The sequence below is a fragment of the Argentina silus genome (genome assembly GCF_951799395.1).
Source record: "Argentina silus genome assembly, chromosome: 2".
NCBI lineage: Eukaryota > Metazoa > Chordata > Actinopteri > Argentiniformes > Argentinidae > Argentina > Argentina silus.
The window spans coordinates 19640139-19661359 of NC_139656.1; the positions used below are offsets into that span (position 1 = coordinate 19640139).

At 43.4% G+C, this 21221-nt stretch overlaps 2 protein-coding genes across 2 annotated transcripts in view; one reads left to right on the top strand and one right to left on the bottom strand.

The window, feature by feature from the left end:
* The first annotated feature begins 494 nt into the window (after positions 1-494).
* Positions 495-8183, top strand: ctu2 (cytosolic thiouridylase subunit 2 homolog (S. pombe)). Its single transcript, XM_083697430.1, has 15 exons — positions 495-957; positions 1117-1191; positions 3180-3258; positions 3348-3407; positions 3621-3681; positions 3769-3878; positions 4351-4640; positions 5343-5478; positions 5919-6050; positions 6235-6326; positions 6674-6774; positions 6992-7187; positions 7644-7710; positions 7889-7947; positions 8044-8183. The coding sequence occupies exons 1-15, from the start codon at positions 902-904 to the stop codon at positions 8111-8113; spliced, it is 1584 nt and encodes a 527-aa protein (XP_083553556.1). The 5' UTR covers positions 495-901; the 3' UTR covers positions 8114-8183.
* A 1365-nt stretch (positions 8184-9548) lies between these two features.
* piezo1 (piezo type mechanosensitive ion channel component 1 (Er blood group)) overlaps positions 9549-21221 on the bottom strand; it is a 64950-nt gene continuing 53277 nt past the window's right edge. The window contains exons 33-52 of the mRNA XM_083697429.1: positions 19404-19530; positions 19180-19260; positions 18726-18898; positions 18294-18409; positions 17892-18071; positions 17355-17613; positions 16672-16860; positions 16065-16371; positions 15399-15510; positions 14926-15073; positions 14243-14457; positions 13866-14024; positions 13398-13545; positions 12813-13001; positions 12464-12556; positions 11985-12157; positions 11655-11777; positions 11402-11481; positions 10853-11048; positions 9549-9819 (exon numbers count right to left, since the gene is read on the bottom strand). Of these exons, the coding sequence (XP_083553555.1) occupies positions 9558-9819; positions 10853-11048; positions 11402-11481; positions 11655-11777; positions 11985-12157; positions 12464-12556; positions 12813-13001; positions 13398-13545; positions 13866-14024; positions 14243-14457; positions 14926-15073; positions 15399-15510; positions 16065-16371; positions 16672-16860; positions 17355-17613; positions 17892-18071; positions 18294-18409; positions 18726-18898; positions 19180-19260; positions 19404-19530 (3330 nt within the window). The 3' untranslated portion in view covers positions 9549-9557. The remainder of the gene's footprint in view (positions 9820-10852; positions 11049-11401; positions 11482-11654; positions 11778-11984; positions 12158-12463; positions 12557-12812; positions 13002-13397; positions 13546-13865; positions 14025-14242; positions 14458-14925; positions 15074-15398; positions 15511-16064; positions 16372-16671; positions 16861-17354; positions 17614-17891; positions 18072-18293; positions 18410-18725; positions 18899-19179; positions 19261-19403; positions 19531-21221) is intronic.

Sequence of the window (21221 nt, forward strand, 5' to 3'; positions counted from 1 at the left end):
TTAGACACAGCATCAGTTCGCTCCACCATAGCGAACGCTCAAGAGGACACGCCGTAGCACGAGAGAAGTAAACATTGGAAGATAGTGCTCGTTGACGACAGTTTGGCATGGGTAGGGCGCTGCGTAGATTCAATGATCTACAAATGATGTCAGCTCCCAACAATGGGACATTTCAAACGTAGATAGTACCGAGATTAGCGAATTTACGCAGTAACAAGCTCAGATTAACCTTCGCGAATAAGCATACAAGCTACAAAACAAAAAGCCTTTAAACACGCTTTACTTTCTGGGAAATGAAGTATTCTGAGGAATGGTACACATTGAGTTTACTGCTTCTTAGAACTACACTCCCAGGACCCATTGCCTCGATCGATAAATGTATCACAAATGTCTCAATAAAATATTTTTATTATTGACTTATTTTGTTGGAGTTGGTAATATACGATCAAGCAATATGACACGTGTAAAATCAACGCAAAACTGTTATAACGATAAAATATGAAGAGGGAAGACAAGATATACGTCATCAAAAAGTGCGATGTTATGTTCCAACAACACGAGCGTGGTGGCTCATTCACATAATCGTGGCAAACTACATTGACCAATTTTTTAAAACATATTTTACATCTCGACGGCAGCCTGTTTTCAGTCCCTTGAAGTCTCGGAATGGCAATCTTTAAAAGTTAGAAATGTAATTTGATCGGATAAAATAAAACCAGAAGAGACGAGGCAAGTAGAGTGGCAAGTAGGCCAGATATATATTAAACTAGACAGTGCTAAGTGGTAGTGTACAGTTGTATTCTACTAGCTAGAATACACAGAACACAGATCTAGTTACGCCTGGTATCAAGCTTGACAGATAACTTAGTAAGCAATCAGAAGCAGTCGAACTTGCTCAACAATGTGCCAGGTTGATGAAGAATATAATGGACAGCTGGCACACAGAGAGACCCTGAGGTAAGTGCCTGTTCGGCAGGAATGTCATGTGTCTGTGTGACAGCTAACCAAACTAGTTAGCCAGCTGGCCACCTTCAAAATAACAATGGCTAGCTCATTGATATAACATGTACTGCATGCATCCATCCCCTTATGCAAATGTCTTTTTTTTCGTGTTAGTGTCTCCAAGAAGTGTGTCAAATGCAAAGAGACTACATCAGTGCTGATTATTCGAGCTGGAGATGCCTTTTGCAGGTAGGTATGACAGACGGTGTTCAAACCCAAGCGTCATTAGACCAAGAGGATATCCTTTAGGTCCAAGGGTGACACTTGGGTCATGTCTCAAGTAGGGCTATCCATCACAAGAGGTATAGGCTTGATTGATTGCGTTTTAAACCAGTATTTTTTTTTCCACATTGAAGAAGATTATCAGGTTTAGGTGCAGGTGTAAATAGTCCAGAGACATGACCTACAGGCAGCTTTAACATCATTGGTTGAGAATGTAAATCATTTGCACAACTTTAAATTGTTTCAGTAGTGTGCAAAGGGCTGTCTGATAATGCACAGGGTATAGCTGTAGTATGAATGGTACAAGAAGCGTCCATATATCCTCCAAAAGTCACTGATGCCTGTACAGTAGACCTCATACAGTGCCCTCCATAAGTATTAGAAAGAGGAAGCATTTTGTCTTCTTTTAGCTCTTTTCTCCAACAGTTTGAAATCAATGTTTTGTTTTTTCAGATTGGTTTCACCATTTAGAAATTACAACCATTTTTATATATAATGCCCCCTTTTCAGGGGTCTAAAAGTATTGGAAAATTGGCTTGATGGGTGTTTCTCGTAGCAGGTGTGTTCCGTCATATCATTTGTGCAGGCATAAGAGAGCTGTCAATGTCTAGTATTGATTCTAGATTTTTCATTTGCCTTTGTCTGCTATTGATGTCTGTCAACATGAGGACCAAAGAGACGTCAAGAAAGCCATTATGACGCTGACACATCAGAACAAATCTATCAGAAACATAGCCAAAACCTTAGACTTACCAAAATCAACAGTATAACATCATTAAAAAAGAAAGAACACGCTGGTGAGCTCAGCAATCGCAAATGGGCTGGTAGGCCAAGGAAGACTTCTACAGTGGATGACCGAAGAATGCTCACCATGATTAAGATTAGGAGGTAGGCGTGAATGTGTGACTACCATCCGCAGAATGTGTCACCAGCCGAACTACAGAGGTTTCACTGCAAGGTGCAAACCACTAGTTATCCTCAAAAAGGATAGGAACAGTTTGCTAAACAGTACCAAATGGCCTGCAGAAGTGGTTGTGGACAGATAAGATGAATAGTATCATGTACCAGAGTGATTGCAAGAGAAAAGTTTGGAGAAAAAACATCTGCCCAAGATTTACAGCATACCACCTCATCTGTGAAACATGGTGGAGGGGGTGCTATGGTTTGGGCATGTATAGTTGACACAAGAACTGTCTAACTTGTCTTAATTGATTAAGTTACTGCTGAAAATAGCAGTGTATAGAAACATCTTGTCTGCTCGACTACAAGCAAATGCCTCCAAATTCATTGGATGGCACTTCATCATACAGTAAGACAATGAACCCAAACATACTCCATAGCAACTAGGGAGTTTTCCAGGGCCAAAAAGCAGAAAGTTCTGGACTGGCCAAGTCAATCTTCAGATTTAAATACAATTGAACAAGCATTTAATTTCCTGATGGTAATATTTTAGGCAAAAAGACCTCAAAACAAACAACAGCTGAAGATGGCTGCAGTACAGGCCTGGCAGAGCATCACCAGAGAATACACCCAGTGTCTGGTGGGATCAATGGGTCGCAGACTTCAGGCATTTATTGCATGCAAAGGATTGTCGACCAATTGCTAAACATGAGTACTTTATTTGGACATTATATGATTCCATTACCTTTTTTCCAATACCTAACCCTAAAGAAGAAAAAAAACAAATTAAATTACATGAAATTAAATTAAAGCTGAAAATCTCTACTTTGACCCCATAGATGTAAATTCCAAACTGGAGTGTAGAGCTAAAATATAGATACAATGCTTCCTCTTTCCAATACTTATGGAGGGCACTGTAGGTCTACCTTACTGCACCCCGACAGCACGTGAACAACATTTAAAGTAGGAAGGGATCATCATGTTTTATATACCAACAACCCAGTCTTTGCTCTCAGCCTCAAGGTTTCACTTGTACATATCCTCTATTTTGCCAGGGTCTGCTTCAAGGAGTACTTCATACACAAATTTAGGGCCATGCTGGGGAAAAACCGTATCATATTCCCTGGAGAGAGGGTATGTCTTAAGCATGTTAAATATCCATCTCTGGCATTTTGGCAACTTTCCTCATAAATTAACGAGTTCTCCTCGTTTCTCTGCTGCAGGTGCTTCTAGCTGTGTCTGGAGGGCCGGCCTCGAGTTCCTTGCTGGCGCAGGTTCAAGAGGTAGTTGAGCCTATATTTCATTACAAACATTAAATATTATATGAGACATATCTATACTGTATGGTGCAACAGCAGAAGAGTATATTCAATTCATTTCTTTACAGTAGTATGTAGTTATTTATAGTAGTAGCCTATGTAGACAGATATACCTAGCCTAGCACATGGATAGTTTATTTCCCCCTGTTTACGATTACTATTTTTTTCCTATCATAGGGTTTGAGTCAAGATGCACCCAAGAAGTTGAGATTTGTTCCTGGAATTGTCTACATCGATGGTAACTTGCAGATGATCATCAGAGATCTATTTAGCTCAATGTTTAAAGTCAGACCAGCTTGTGTAATGTATGATCATGTCTTGACAGAGGGAGGTGCTAGTGGCCAAAGCATTGAAGAGCGGGAGAGGTCATTGGCTCAGCTGGAGTCTATTTTCAGAGCCACTGGCTACCCTTACCATATAGTCCACCTGGAGCAGGTGAGCTGCCCTGAGCTAGGTCAGACTAATACACCCCTATACCTCTGTCCTAGGAGGTGAGGCTGTCCTTGGTTTTAATACAGCATGATTCGATATTAAATCCATATTTGTCTAAAGGTTTGATAATTGGAATTAGATATGCAGCCATCTATTGTTCTGAATACATTCTATGGGGGTTGCAGCTACTGTGAGACTGTTATATCATCATGTCCATTGTCTTCAGTGGTATGTCATCTTGTGATGCTGGCTGGAGAAAACTGTCTAAATACGAGAGCTAGAACATCCTATTTAATTTAATTGTCCATAGCTGTTTCATTTGAAATCAACATTGGCGATAGAGCAAGTACTAAAGCAACATGAATTGTTCCTTTACATTACATATGGGATAGGGTATATTGATTACAATATTCAACATTTCAATCAAGTGGCAACAATGTCTTATAATGGCTGCAATCTCCACATGGTGTGCCAGGTATTTAGCCTACCCAGCTCAGTGCTCGAAGTGGGGTCCCCAGCCACAGAGAAACCTGGGTCCAGTTACAAAGCTGCCGTGGACCAGTTCATTCAGACCAGCCAGAACCAGTGCTCAGACCCCTCGGTGGTGGAAAAGGCCCAGTGTTACCTGTCCTGTCTGAGTGTGCAGGAGGACCAGAATGGATCAACCTCAAATCTCATCACCCCTGAACACTCCAACACTCTTCAGAGACTGTTCGCTTCTGTAAAGACATTGACGGCCAAAGAGGATCTGCTACAGACACTGAGGTCAGATTAAACCCCATCCCCCAGACATGGACGTTTTCCTACCCATTCACATGTATCAGGTTTACTGGACGAGACAGAGCATAGGGGAGGAAGAAATGTTGTTGTTTAATTCATTTTTACATCGGAGAGCATTTGCATAGCACTCCACAATATCAACACATTCACAATGCAGCGAAAATCAGCCTGGTGCAAATCAGCCTGGTGTGTTAATAATCAGCCAGGCACTGACACCTCAGACACCAACCTGTTTGCATCGCAGCTTTTCCTTGTAGTCACTCAATACTCTCACTTGAGCCAGAGGTAACTGATCACACTTATGAAGCTGTTAGCATTCTACACAGGCCTCCTCCTATCCTTACCCCCATCCATTGTATTTCACTCTTCCTTACATCCCTCTTTTGTCTTTGACTCTCACTGTCTGCTGAACTCTCAGCAATTTATTGCTAGATCATTAAGAGAGTTCCATAGCCTTTAAGCACCACCAATCCTGTGTTTTAAATCTTAACTCACAATGGCTAGAAAGCTTAATGGTGGAGAAAGGGAAGTGATGGACTCTAGCCTTCTACAGGCCTCCCGTGGTGAACTTCAGTGACACTACTGATGCTGTTTGTCCAGATGGAGCACCTGCTCACTACTGTACTTACATGGTTTTAGTATAAGCCAGCCTATGAATAATGTGATGCAATCTTTTGCTTTGTTCAGACAGCACCTGATTCTTCACACAGCGAGGATGGAGGGCTACTCCAAGGTGATGATGGGGGACAGCTGCACCCGTCTGGCTGTCAAACTGCTCAGCAACATCTCCCTGGGGCGAGGGGCATTGCTGGCCATGGATACGGTAAGGAAAAAGGCCTAGTATAGTATATCAGTGAGGACTATATCAATACCTACGTTTCAATAATTAAAGGAACAATTCACTGTAAAGATCAAAGTTGGTCAGAGATTTTCAGACCTTGAAAGTGGTCTAATGTCGAGAGGACACCATTGTGTAGATTCAACGATATTCTCAATGCTAAGTGAATGGAAAAAATAGGCATTTAATAAAATCAAATCTGCTTATCCATTTGGTATGGAGGCATATAGCTTGATCTCTTGATCGTGTGGGACCTTAACTAACATGTTTTGAAGATCATCTGACAAATGTAGACTTTTAAGTGAATTGCCCCTTTAATGTCTGTAACATCAAATGACATGTGGTGTCGCATAGCACGTAGCATCAGACATTTAAAGCATGTAGCATCACAAACTGAGTCATTTGATACATTTCTGTGTATATAGGGCTTCTCAGATCCTCGCTATGGAGACGTGGTCATTGTCAGGCCCATGAGGGATTACTCCTCCAAGGAAATAGCCTTTTATAACAAGATGTTTGATGTCCCCTCAGTCTTCATCCCTGGCCTGGACACTAAGGTGAGATACAACTCCCATTGCTGCCTGAAAGTAAGACGTGGAAGAGTGACGTTTTATTAATGACTGTACAGTGTCTGCTCTGTGAAGTCACAGGGGTTGTCTGTGCTGGTACCATACCTCTGCACCATAGGGGTTGTGTGCTGGTACCTAGGGTTTGTTACACACCAGTCTGTTTGTCATACAGGCAGCAGACAAGGCTAGCATCCAGCGCCTGACAGAGAGCTTTGTCACCAAACTCCAAGTTGACTTCCCCTCCACTGTCAGCACCATCTACAGGTGAGCATGGGTCACACACACACACACACACACACACACACACACACACACAGAGACACACACACAAAGGCCCACAACCCTCTAGCCGCTGTAGTGATTACTAGTATCATCCCAAAACTAGAGCAATCTATCCTAATCCTCACACTGAGCAGCAGCATGCTGTAATACACACACACAGACACACAGCAGAGCAGTTATGTGGGATGATGGTGGATTGAATTTATATTTAGTACCTTTAGGAACTAAAGGGATGTAGACATGTGAAGAGACCAAAGGGAAGGTTGTCGTTGGGTATGTGTGCATGAAGATGTGGTATTGAAACCCTCATGTTCATGGCTCTTCCCCAGGACCAGTGAAAAGCTCCAAATGGCATGTCCCCCTCAGAACATCACCACTGCCCACTCTGCTAAGTGCCTGCTGTGTGCATGTGCCTTGGACACTAAATTTGGTGAGTCACCCTGCCTAATGCTCTAGTCTGATCTAACACAACATCCTACAGTTCATCACATCACACGATAATTCAATGAATATTGAGTAAATATGAATATGATATCTTGTAGTTCCTCCATATGCTGCTCTCCCAGTAAACTGAATGGACTGTTGATTGTTTTTGCTCATTCAATACCGTATTATGAAAAACATCTCCCTCCCTCCTTCTCGCACAGAGGAAGCCTCTGCCTTCCAGGCCACCCTGATCTCTGAGCAGCTGTCTCAGAGGCGAGGCCCAGGGTCAGTCCCAGTCTCAGTCCCAGCAGCTCCAGTGCCCTCTCCACCCTCCATGGGCCAGTGCTGCTCCTCTGGAGGGGGCCAGAGGGAGGGCTGTGGGGCTGGAGAGGGGGGCGGCTGCTGCTCCTCTACTAAGTGAGTACAGTATGCACTTGTCTCTCCTTCATGTTGGCCAGAAGCAGATGCCGGGCTTAATGTCCACTCAGATAGAGGGAGTGTGCGTGTGCTGGACTGGATAATTGGAGCTAACAGGTGGTGTAATGCATTAAATGCATCTCATAATGATGCTGAGTTATCGGCCATTTTGAGGCAGTAGAGGAATTAACATAACATTATGAGTTGATTGATAAAGCATTTATGGTCTCCTACAGGCCTTTAACAAAAATGCATTTGATCTTTTGGCTTCAAGTACAGTCAAGTGTTACCAATGGTGATATGTTTTTTGTTGGATTATACTATAGTCACATCAGGTGTTCACACCAAACTCTGTAACTCGAAATTCATTTGAGATTATTTGCACAATAAGAGGCTATGTAACTGTAAATCGGTGGCACTGATGCTGTTGAATACGTGTGTGTGTGTGTTTTCTAGGGTGCCAGAGACAGTTGATCTCAAAAGCCTGTTGTGTTACAGCTGTAGACTGACCATAAAAGACATGGTAAGTGAAAGCAGTACATCTGAGCCCTCCTGTCAATCACCTCACACTATTCTAGGAAAACCGTATTCAATCACTTGATAGGGAAAATGTAAATAGTTGTCTAAACTGCTGTAGACTGTAAACAAATAAGATTTAATACAGATTGATTGAATAATGGCTTCTCTGGCCTATTCCACAGACTGCAATAGACACCCTTCCCCAGTATATCCTGTCAGAGGCGGAGAGGCGGGAGAGAAGGTACCCCTTCTGGCTACAACTGAAGACTAGGTATTCCACACAGTAATCCTTCCTCATCTTTACATGGGTGTATCTGGCCTTGTTTTCATTATCCAGGTCTCAGATGAGGGAGGAGATCAGTGAGTTCCTGCTAGACGAGGAAGAGGAGGAAGCGACGCTGTCCTGAGGATGAAGAGCCTGTTCAGAAGGGTGCAATGTAACCAAACCTTTGGCTAGAAATGTACTGTCTAGAATGGATATCATTGCCTCATAAAAATGTTTGTCATGTCAGTTCTATATGTTACATTTCTATTTGCAGCTTTGGAATGTTTTGCCTAACTGAATACACCATTTACATCCATTATCCATGGTGCCACGGGAGCACCTGTTTGTTTTTGTATCAATTGTACAACCATTTGCTTATATTGTTTTCAGTCAGTTCATAAATGATCAAGATGTACAATGAGGCAGATAAGGCTGATTATTAAGTTAGTGTAGGCTTTTATCTGTATCCAAAATAAATCTGCTTTGTAGACTATACTGATGTATTTGAGTATATATTTAAATATAGCTGCAGTAACAACGTTAGTTGATGAACCCAGCATGATGCTGCCTGAAAACGACGATTCATGCCTGTTTCCATATCAGGATTAAGACTAGTCTTTTATTTGTACAGATTAACAATATTTTCATTGGTGTTGGAGCAGAATCACATTGTATTGGAATTAGAAATTGGGCTATTCTTCCATACGAGTAATCCCCCCCTGCAGTAACCATATGGCTTCAAGTCGTGCCATCATCAATAAGCCTGTAAACCTTTTACAATTTAAAAAAAAAAAGTTCAGTTAGCTTTCCTCCCAACTGAAAGCCTTTCAATTTGTAAACAATTTCTCTTTCAGATTCAGATTTTGGCTGAATATCATTGTAATAGTGTTTTGATGCACCTTAGGTCCTTTTTCTCAAATTTTCCCATTTCAGCATCTGTCCACATTGAGCTGGTCAGTGTAGTAGCGAGAGGATGCAGCCAATGTCCATTTAGGGGTCAAGTGGCTTAGTTTATGAGGGGCAGGGTTTGTAAGTTGGCCTGTCACAACCTCTCATTTAGAGGCAAATCTACATTCATAGTAGGTTTCTTCTTACAGAGTTTTTGTCTTGCCACTGTGTATTTGCTTGCTCTAAGGGGTTTAGGCTTGGGTCACTGTTAGGCACTTTGTGACAAAAAGTTTAGACAAATAAAATTGGATTTGATTTGACCTCTCTGTCCAGGCTCTTCTGTCTGAGTCCAGCCAATAAGAAAAAGTATTTTTTTGTTTTGCTTAGTCTCCATGGTGACAGGAGAGTCCTGGCCAGTCCTACCCAAACCAGGAGTGAGGGGCAGCCCCTTAGCCCTTTCGCACTCTAGCTCACTGTCTGTCAGTACATCCCAGCAGCAGAGGAAAACAGTACTCTCAGGGTACACACAGACAAAACATCCCTTTCCTCCCTTAGCTGAGAGGGGAGGTCAGCTCCCAGTGGGAAGAGAACCACAGGAGCCAGCCAGTAAGTCCAGGTAGAGGCACCCCTGTGTGAGACGCAGCCCCAGGCAGAGGTGCCCTGGATGGGACACGGCAGAGCAAGGGAAGGGGTGGGGGCTAGTGGTGGTCCCTCTGGTTGTCCCTGGTCCACTTGATCATAGTCTCTGGGGAGCGGTAGAGGAAGATGAGTTTGGAGTAGAGCTCCTCCTCCAGCTCTAGCTCTCCAGTCTCCCTGACCAGGAAGATGTCGGTGCAGAGCTTCAGGATGCGGTCTACACAGGGTAGTTCCTCGAACATGATGGAGTGGGAGATCTCGCTGAAGAAGCCCCTCACAAACTTGCCGATCACCAGCACCACAGACACGTACAGCCCCATGATCCTGCAAGCACAATGGTTGGACAATGGGACAGTCACATAACCGAGACTCCTAGAGTTGTCTCTCTAAATTAAATTATGGATATCTGCTATTAAAAGATACAGTAAATGTTGCCCTGGAAAGTTAAATCAAGTTAATTAATTGAGTTTGAATTTGTAGCAGTTTGTTATGAGCACCGGTATTTCTGGGAGTCCCAATCGGTGTCAGAGTTATGATGCTGTGCCAAAAGCAAATACCACCACCTGTGGTTGTGTGGCAATTAAAGAATCTCAAATCTTGAATAACAGTCTTAAACTACTGTACAGTAGGCTATTATGTTGCTTACCAGTTCAGTAAGCTCAGTATTGCACCTCATACATTTGTCTTTCTGAAAATGTAAGTCAATTCATGTTCATGCTGGAGAGACATATTCAAAGAGTTGGAATATGTGTAGTTCTTACAGGGTGCTATAATTGATGGGTTACAAACTACAATATCTAATCATATCCATTGAGGATCAAGATGGGTGTCCAGTGAGAAAGCAGGATATAGACATCATTGTTGTTAGTTGTTGTAGCTTTTCCAAGTGTGGGGCTTTAAAGGGGCAATCTGGGATTCAAACAACAACAAAGCGGTCTCCATGCACCTTTTTTTGGTAAACTGCTGAGAAATGGGGCTGGAGAAATGTAACCACTCTGAAATTCATAGATGGATCTATGGATGCAAAGACCGACAATCCATGAGATCAAAATGATAGTTTTAACCATGTTTTGAAGCTATACAGTGTTTGTTTACAATTCCACTGTTTACAAACAATGGTTAAACAAGCTTATTTTGTATTCTGAAGGGTTAAGACAATTGAAGTAAGCTCATGAGGCATCATTAAAAGTCAAAAATAGATGCACTAATCCCAGATTGCCCCTTTAAAAGTGTATCTTTGGACTGAAAAAGCCATAAGAATAAGACACATGTCCTTTCTATCGTAGCATAGAAACTAATTTACATAATGTGTGTGTCATATGACATAATTGACTGGCATTAGGTGGGGGCTCCTTACCCGTAGCCTGCCAGGAAGCCCAGACTGGGGGGGCTGACTTTGTCATTGAAGATGACCATGGGCAGCACCCCGCAGGCCCCCGAGGCTGGGGGACAGTCTGCGATGCTGATGTCCCACCACTCCTGGGTCCCGCTGCTGGTCAATGAGCGGTCCCTCATCAGTGACAGGGTCACGTTCTGGTAGCCCTCCTCGTCACCTGCATGACCACATGGTGTTACACTGACTGCAACCATAACCGCAACCACAACCACAACTTTTGAAACAACTATAGACCATGTTATTCAATCAAATGAACAAAACACCCTCTTTCAGCAGTTTGTTATCTAGTTCACCATCAATGCAGGGAATACATGCTTGACTATGGTGTATCAAAGTCATATTATTGAATGCAGAAAGAGGTAAGTACCAGGACAACAATTTCAAAGCCTTTCTGATTTTCGGGATGAAACTCAATTGGAATTGACCAGTGAGTCTCAATTTGTGATTGAAAACACCCCAACCCTGGTGCCCATCAGAGAAGTCGTAGTCAAACATCAACCTCCCCCTCACCTTTATACAGCTGACTGACTGGTTTGGCCTCCGCTCCGTTAGGTGCTCGGATATAGTTGGGGAACATGTGAGGAACATGTCTGAGGAACAACAGTCAACAACATATCACACAGCTGATTCAGGACAGGTTCTCTCTCTCTCTCTCTCTCTCTCACACACACACACACACACACACACACACACAGACACACAGACACACAGACACACAGACTTCGAACCAGCACAGTTTTGCAATAAGTGGAGGACAACATACACTGGGTCTGTGCGGTTGCCCACAAGTAGCGAAGCCAGGTCAGCTCGGACTGGGTTCCCAGGTTCCAGGTCGATGGAATGCTTGTCAAATGTGTGCTCCACAGTGCCACCCTTACCAAGGTCTCTGATGACAAAGAAAAAGAAGAAACCACAATTTGCAATGACAACCACAAAGATTCTTTGCTGTACCATAAACAGGTGCTTAAAAATACATATGCAGTGAGTGTGCACACAAACACACACACACACACACACACACACACACACACACACACACACACACACACACACACACACACACACACACACACACACACACACACACACACACCTCTGGAAGTTCCAGGCCAGCCGTAGGGTCATGTCCACAGGGCTGCCCAGCAGCTCCTTGATAACTTCCTGTCGGCTGGGCGGGCTTATCCTCCACACTGACCCTGAGCTGCCCTCTATCTTGGCTGTCACTATGTCCTCATAGCTGTACAGGGTGATGAACTGCATAGCCACCTGCAGAGGATAGATCGACAGATACAGTAGTTCAATTACGTCTACTGGAGCCACAGCAAACGGAGAACAGCACAAGTTCATGGTTGTTTTCTGATTCTCTACCTTTCTCGCTGAAGCATTTCTGAGCATTGCATTGTTGCAAGAAATATGGTGGAAGCTCCCTAAAGCTGAGGGTTACATCAACTTTCCATGTCCATTCAGCACAGATCACTGACATATAGCTGTGCACAATCCTGAACCAACAAAACTATGTACACTAGAACAGGACGTTTCGCCCTCTGCAGTAGGGACAGAGGAATTACGCACAGCATTGTCTCCAAACATGGTGGTAATCTTGTTGTAGTCCTCCTCAGCGAAGGGCTGGATGGACTGCTGCTGAACACTCATGGTGAACAAGGGCTATCAGAACAAGAGAGAAGATTTAACCGTCAATTAAAAAACTCTGACATTTCTCTCTTTACTCATACATGGGTGAGTTTCCCAAAAGATTTATGGTGCGAAGATCATCTTGGGTCCATAGTAGGCAATAGACAGAGAGATGATCTTCATGCTCCCCAGCTATCGAGGAACTCACCCCAGCATTTTTCATAAATGTCAACCATAATTGAGTGTGAGCTATGATTATAATGATCACTAATGATCTAAGGCTAATTACCTCATATCCTCCCAGTTTGACAGTCACTGTGACGTCCACAGGATGGTTGACCACACCCACTACTGATCTGACCAATGAGATGAAGAGCAGTGGGAACCAGATGATGCAGATAAGGAAGAAGATAATGAGCCCTCCCATCCCATACTTCACAATCTTCTTCTTCTTCTGACCCTTTGGCTGAGGGTATTTCTAGGGATCAAGAGGAAGAGGTCAAATGAGATGAGGTGAGGTGAGGTAAGATGAGGAGAGATGAGATGAGATAATAAGGACTTTTTTTTAATAAGGTATATTTGTTTTTCATGTAGACAGAGACAATGGTCGTACAGTAGAAACAAAAGAAGGATAGTAGAAACAATCCCATGTCATTAAAAACAATCACAAGACAACAAGAATTAATGTATTCTTCTGAAGAAACAGGAGGAGGAGAAAATTAGGTGAAAGCGGTGGCGCCGTGCACAGAAATGTGCACAATTGTGTCCACTTTCCCAATGAGTGAATGAATGAATGCAATGAGTATCAAACAGATGCAAAAGTGATTGTCTAAAAAACTGTATGTTTAGATGTAATGTCTCAGGGTTCTCGTACCTTCTCTGTTTCACGGCTGCACTTGATGATAAAGGTGTTAGCGTAGATGTCCTCCACACACATCCAGTTGGAGAGGGAGAGCGTAGTGTCAGTCCAAACCCAGTCCATCACTGCTCTCAGCTCCACCAGGAACGGTACCAAGCGGAACCTGAGAACACACAACAAATTAGATGGTTCTGTACCTGTACACACCTTGGTTCAAATACTATTTGAAATCATTTAAAATACTTTGCAGTGCTTGGAGTTTTCCTGATGCAATGGAACTAATGGAACATTTCTAAAAGTGCAAACATCCCCCATTTGGCACTATCTCTCCAAGTAAAATCTATATTTTCAGAATGATTAGATGATTCATTAATCAATAGAATAATACAACTATGTGTTTCAAATATTAAGCGAGTCATACCTCTTTTCTTCTGTATGTGGTGCTGAGTATGGCATGGTAGAGTAGAGAATTATGATACTCACCCCTGGAAGAGGAAGAGATTGAGGTGGTTGAACTTCTTGGTGAGAAAGTTACCCAGGATTCGGGTGGGGTAGCCACAGCGGATCTGATAGGCCGACAGGGCAAAGTAGATACACTTGACAAAGTACCAGAGCTGAGCCACTGAGTTCTGGCTGAACATCCTGGGAGGACAAAGAAAGAGACACCCTTCAGCACAGGCTGAACAGAAATGGTGGCATAAACTCGCCTGCAGACACTATTACCCTAATTACACTACAGAGCCAAATAGATCTGAACCAAGCTGAGCTGTACTGGGCTGGCCTGGTTACGCATCTACCTCAGTTGGTGTAACAATGCTACAAGTCCAACACTCTACGAACACCCTCCTCCTCTTCCTCACCTTTCGGTGACAGCAGGCAGGATGAAGAACATCCAGAGGTGGATACCGAACACCAGAATGACCTGGAAGACCAGCTTGCCCAGGACAGTCTTGCGCAGGTAGAGGGCGCGGTCGATGATCATGGTGCTGAACTGAATGAGCAGCATGACGAGGAAGGCCTCTGGGACCTGGTCCTCTGATAGGGTGGAGGCGATGTCTGCAGCTGCCGAATGTTTCTGAGAGGGATAAACAAAGTTATATTGAAAATTCCTATGACCAAGCTAAGAGTTTCTAGAAATTAGGTTTTGTGTGTGTGTATTTGACAGACTGGGAATGAACCCGGTGTACTTGTGCACAACAAGCCTGTTGAGCTTAAGCCTAGGCATTAGCTTGTGGGAACCAACATGAGCTAACACACCCATGTAAACCTGGTGTTTGGAAGTAATGTGATATGAGAACAGTAATAGGTCTGACTGGAAAAGTGTAGTGTACGGTAAAGACAGTAAGGAAAGGTTTCAGAGCTTAATATACAGTAGGTATAGTAGGTACAGGTATGGGTTGCCTATAGGTATAGATAATATATATATATATATAATCTTTATATATATATATAAAGAGAGAGAGAGAGAGAGAGAGGTACTGTACAGGTGGTGTGATGAGAGTGGCTATAGTACTTCAGTGCATTGCAGGTCAACTGTCCTCACCCCAAAGGCCCAGAACCCAAAGACAATGATGATGAAATCCACCACATCGGTCAGGAACATGAGGGCATAGACATCAGTGGTAGCACGGTACTCTGCATGTAAGATGTCTCGGACGAATCCATGAGCAGGCTTGTACACACTCCGCATGCTAAGGGGAGAATTGCAAAGCCACCATTTAATGCCCAAATATGGTAACAACAGCGCCGCTGGCTGATTCATGCAGACAGTAATCAAACTTTTACTTTGCTCACGTCATAATAAAGTAGTACACCTCCTAGATACGAATGAACAGCCTGTTTCCCGGACACAGATTAAGTCTAGAGATTCTCTCCTGTACAATGTTGAGTCCAGGACTAGGCTTAATAAAGGTCTGGGTTATCGGTCAGTAAGTATCATGTAAATTGTAAAACAATGACGTGGTTATGTACTGTTGTGAAAATGTATACATTTTGTACATGTAGAACTGTACTTACACTGTGATGGTGAGGTGTTTGATTTTCTCCCCCAGGGCTATCAGCCTCTTACTAGCTGCCTCTCTGCGTTTACCCTTCTGCTTCTTCTTAGGCTCCTTGCTCTCTGAGACATCTATCAGAAAAACGATCAGAATTAATACCCTATAACTCTGTGAAAGGCTCTTCACTACAAATGTTCATACTGTGCCCCTCTGGGCCACCTTATGAACAGTTTCATTTATTCTAAATTTGAAGGTGATGACTGACCTTAGTCAAGTGTCTAATCATTAAAACTTACCACAAATTATATATCTAAAGCAAGATGACTACCTTAAGTTAAGTTATAGATTTTTTGTCAGAAAATGTGTTTTTGATGTGTTTTTGTGTTATGTTTATCCATAGAGCCTAGGACAGGAGAAAACTTGCACTGTATGTATGAGAAAAAGTGTGTATAGCAGATTTTAATGTATTAGCAGATTTTAATTTGATGACATTGTTTATGGTGACGAGTGTATTGAATTGAGCTGTAGCCCAACTGTCTTTTGTTTTTGTTTTGTTTTAAAATGCAATGAGATAAGTGTGAAAACATGTGTGAAAACAACAAAAAATTAAATACTAAAATTGCTATAGGACCATTGCAGATAACCAATCAATCATATTCAATGGCATTGTTTTTCCAATATGGACCTTTGCTTTGTTGTTTTTTCTTGTGGAAGCGCATTATGCTGCTCCTCTTCCGGGGCCCCTCCTCAGGTAGGCTGGGCGGCTCTGGGGTGGGAGCAGCGCTGGTACTAGGCTCTGGTTCTGGGTCCAGTTCAGGTTCTAGCTGGGTCTTCGGGTCCTGGTCCAGCTCCTCCAGGTCAATGAGGCTATGTCCGGGGCTGGAGTGGTGATGAACCTTCTCTTCCCTCTCTCCCTCCTTCTTGCTGCCCTCCTCTGAGGTCTTGGAGCTCTTCTCCTCCAGGGGACCCTCCTTGTCCCACAAGCCATAGCGCTGAGGCACACACACACACACACACACACACACACACACACACACACACACACACACACACACACACACACACACACACACACACACACACACACACACACACACACACACACACACACACACACACACACACACACACACACACACACACACACACACACACACACACACTTACTATATGCCCTATACAGGAAACATTAAATCGACTATATGACTATAGGGACAACTGTATATGGAACGGGAAAACCAGTGTAGTGCTGAGCCTTCCTATGTTTCAATGTTGACTGTGGACTAGCATACCTGGAGCAGGGAGCGGTGGAAGAAGAGAGCCAGCAGCTGCAGCAGGTCGTAGCGGATGTAGTTGTCCGTCTTCTCCAGGCCCAGGATACGAGGCGGGAAGTATGGTTTGTCCTCATTCAACGTAGTCTCGTACACACTATTCCATGGGAAGAAGCCAAACTGGAACAGGTACTTTACCACCACCATGACCTGAGTAGAACCAACCAAAAAGGACCACAGAGAAAGGGATCAAAGCAACACATGCAACTATAAAATACTGGGTAAACATGACAACCTTTAAAAAAGCAGTCTGGAACATGAACACAGGAAATGTGTTTCTAGAGTATGAAGTGAAGCTTAAATAAGGTTCTGGCAATTCAGTCTTCACTATTTAGTCTCTACATGTATGGTAGGTTTACTCCAGGTGTTCAATGAAAATAGAATAATAAGCATGACATAGTTCACATCTTACACAATGTTTAAGCCACTTCAGATAACAAAGGCAGGAAGATAAATAAGGGTAATAAACCTAGTAGACCTGAATCAAATACATAGGCAGGATTGATTTAGTGGAGCTTTCAATTTTAGGACTATTCCAATGGTTCCATCGTACTGGGCAAACTAAATGAAGAGCAGCTGAAAGTATAAGACCTACTGTATATGTACAGTATTTGAGCTAGGTTTGACACTCAGCAGTGGCCCACCTCGGTGTAGACGATAGCGGTCATCCAGAACTTCTTACTGGGACGTGGCACAGCCAGCATGGCCCAGAGGAAAACCAGGATAGGCAGGACCACAGAGATGACGGACGCCGTCACTACGTTGTTGAGTACGATGATGAGGTAACACACTAGCTCCGAGTTGGCGGCCAGGAGGTTGTAGAGAGCGAAGAGCAGCTTGAGGAAACGGTTCTGGGAGGTGTAGAAGTCTCGAGAGTCCACCAGCTCCTCCACGGAGAACTGCCTACAGTTAGATTACATTAGATTAGAAGAACTTCATTATTCCAGAAAGAAACTTCATTTGTGGACCAATTAAACACAAATGAAACAATAAAAGGATTATAAAATGTATAAAGTATTAAATAAATTAATTCAAATATAAAGTACATGTTTTCGCAAAAATAGGACATTATTTTATTCCATTAAAAAATAAGTCTTATACACATTATACATACAATATATCCTTAATAAAGTAAAGTGTTACAGACAGTATGTGACGTGTATATGACCCAGGTCCGTTACCTGTGTGTGTCTGTCAGCAGCTCACTGGCTGTTCTGGAGCGCCGGGAACGGCGAGTGTGCTGCTCTCCTGGGTACAGCTCCAGCTCCGTAGTGGGCAGTGAACACAGGGTCGTGCAGCTATAACCCATGGTCGGAAGGGTGGTCAGGTCTGGCTCGCTCACCTCCTCCAACTCCAACCCACTGCGAGGTAAGACACAGATGAGCACTACCACACACACACACTGACTGATATATAGGTGGTGTCAAACCAGTAAGAAAAGGATATTTCCCATGAATTGAAGGGATTGAGATAATCTCAAGGGGAATCTCAACATGTCCATTCAGTTCAATAAAGGGTGTTCATAAGCTATAATCATCATCATCTTTATCATCATCATCATCGTAACCATCATCACCACCAACCTGGTGGCGCTAGCGCTGATGACGTTGTCTGTGTCTCCCTCGTCCAGACAGGTTTCCAGAGTTGGGCTCTCACTACCCTGGGACATTTGGTCATCCATGGGCTCCTTCTGAGGACCCTGTAGTTTGGATTTGCTTAGGTTACAATTCTAAAAACACACCTAAAAAGCATTTGCATACATAAATTCAATGAGGATGTCTCAACTTTTTCCATTTCAGTTCCCATAAAGGTAGATGGATAGGGATACAATTGCACCTGTATAAATAAACTTCTGTGATTTATTACATAAGACAGAAAGTATGATTCCTCCTCAGTCCAGCATCTGCTGGTGTCAGTGCAGCATTTACTGTGGCGTGGCCTCTGTCTGGTCACACTGTCTCCTAGTGGCTGAGGTCTATAATGACATGTTAGGGAGTCAGGAAAGAGGGCCACACCTGGCTGATGTTGTGGATGAGGAGGTAGCGCTCGTTGCACAGCACCGTGGAGGTGTCCACGTACTGCTTGGTCAGCAGGTTGAGCCACTGGGTCATGCCATCCACCATGGCCAGGAAGACGATCCACAGGAACTTGAGGATGTCTAGGATCCTCTGGACTATGTCTGCCCTCCCTAGACACAGCAAGAGATTACTTAAGCAATGAGCTTTGTGGTATACACTGTATTTTTAATTGCAATACACAGTATATCTCAGACTCATATTGCAATAATGTCCAGGGCAGGGGGGAGGGGGGTGGGGTGGGTAATTAAGCTTGAAGCCCTAGGCAAACCATGAGCAGTCTTCACTCATGGTTTGGCTAGTGCCATGGTTTGGCTAGTGCTTGAACCAACATATTGCATGGCCGGAAGTGTCATATACTGCATGATGTAAATCACATGATAATAATAAGCACCTGATCCCTCCTCTTCAGGTTCTTCATTGTCTAGATCCTCTTGTGAGATACCTTCCTCAAATACCTCACTCTCAGCACCACCTGTAACAAAGACCACAGAACAAGTAAATAGAGAAAGAGAGAGAGAGAGAGTGTGTGTGTGTGTGTGTGTGTGTGTGCGCATGCGTGTGTCCATGCATGTGTGTAAAATCGTACAGCCAGTAGAGATAGAAAGTGTTTTAGACCTAAAGCTGGGGAGCCGGCTCGTTGTCTGGCGAGTCTCTCCTCTTTCTCCAGTCTCTCCTCCTTATGTCTCTGCTGACGTTCCCTCAGCGCAGCCTTGATGCTGGTCACCCATGCCTGGTACGCCAGCTGGGGACACAGAATGCAGGAGGAGGAATTAAGATCCAATCAGAGGTGGGATTAGGGAGGAGCATGTTAATGCAATTCTTTACAATTATGTTTTTAGTAAATTTGGGTAGTGGTTGCAAGGAAGGAGAGCACAAGAGAGCTGGCAATGAGGAGCATAGGAAGCAGACAGAATGTGGAGCCACGCAGGTATAGGGTCAATAACGTCAATATTCTGCCAATGTAGGATAGAGCGCAGATTGGCAGCCCAAAAATAAAGTTGGAAATTAAGTAGTGCCATTCCCCCCAAAAGTTTAGGTCTCTGCAACACCTGTTTTTGAATTCTTGGGTTCTTACGATCCCAAATGAATTGCAAGATCATGCCATCCAATTTATGGAAGAATGATGTGGCGATAAAAATGGGGATGCATTGGAAAATGTACAGAAACCTGGGAAGCACATTCATTTTAATACAATTTATCCGCCCAGCCAGAGACAGGGGGAGAAGTGACCAACGTTGAAAGTCCTGGGTCAGACGGTTCAGCATAGGGGTGAAATTATTTTCTAAATAAGTTGATACATTTGTCAGTCACACAAATCCCTAGGTAAGTGAACTTATGCTGAGAGATTTTAAAAAGCAATCTACTCAAGGCATAGTTCTTAGCCGCAGAGTTTACTGGCATTAGTTTGCTTTTATTAAGATTTAATTTGTACCCAGAAATCTGAACAAAATTTTCAAGGGTGGTCAACACCTGAGGGATGGATTTATCAGGGTCTGATATGCATAGTAATAAATCATTTGCATAAAGGGATACCTTTTGCTCAACCCCACCTCTTGTAATGCCCCTAAGGTCACCATTGGCCATATTTATCTATTGTTGTGTTCTTCAATCCATCTCTGCGCTGCCACAGGCCTCTCCTAACAGGTCCACATAATTACCTTATTTAGCCCATATTTAATATTTAATATTTAATGCTGGTTGTATGTTGTATGTTGTATGTGTATATTATGTGTGATGTCTCTATGTCTTTAAGCTACTTGGAACCTGAATTTCCCCTAGGGATAAATAAAGTTTCTATCTATCTATCTATCTATCTATCTATCTATCTATCTATCTATCTATCTATCTATCGTTGGCTCTAAGTGCTATGGCTAATCGCTCAATGGCTAGCGCAAACAGTAGGGGGGATAAGGGGCAGTCTTGTGGTTGTCCAAATAGAATGTCGTCGTTAACCCATGGCTTTTGATAGGGGAATGTCCGAACAGTGGCAGTGGGGACAACGTCGTCGATACATTTCCTGATGAAACCAGTGACTGTAATTGTTGATGTGATTGTCCGCGGCGACCCGGAACAGGTCCCAGTTAGTGGAATCAAAACAATCCTGAAGCATAGAATTTGATTGGTCGCTCCAACGATAAATGACTTGCGTCACTGGTGCTATTTGTTTCAGTCTGCCTGTATGCTGGTAACAATAGGATAGAGGCGTGTTCAGATTTACTGAATGGGAGCTGGGGGAGGGCCGTGTAGCCATCTTGAAAGGGAGTGTAAAAATGATCCAGTATGTTGTCAGCTGGCAGGAGATGGGGCAGGAGATGTGCTGATGGAACCTAGGTAGAACCCTCTTCAGTTTGGCTTGGTTGAAGTCTCCAGCTACAATGAAAGCGGCCTCTGGATATGCCGTTTCCTGCTTGTTATCTATCCCATACAGTTCTT

Bases quoted from the DNA above. Each gene is read 5' to 3' on its own strand.
- ctu2 (XM_083697430.1), top strand. From the start codon at position 902: ATGTGCCAGGTTGATGAAGAATATAATGGACAGCTGGCACACAGAGAG. The intron at 5,479-5,918 runs GTAAGGAAAAAG...CTGTGTATATAG, and splicing joins CATTGCTGGCCATGGATACG to GGCTTCTCAGATCCTCGCTA. The intron at 6,051-6,234 runs GTGAGATACAAC...TTTGTCATACAG, and splicing joins TCCCTGGCCTGGACACTAAG to GCAGCAGACAAGGCTAGCAT.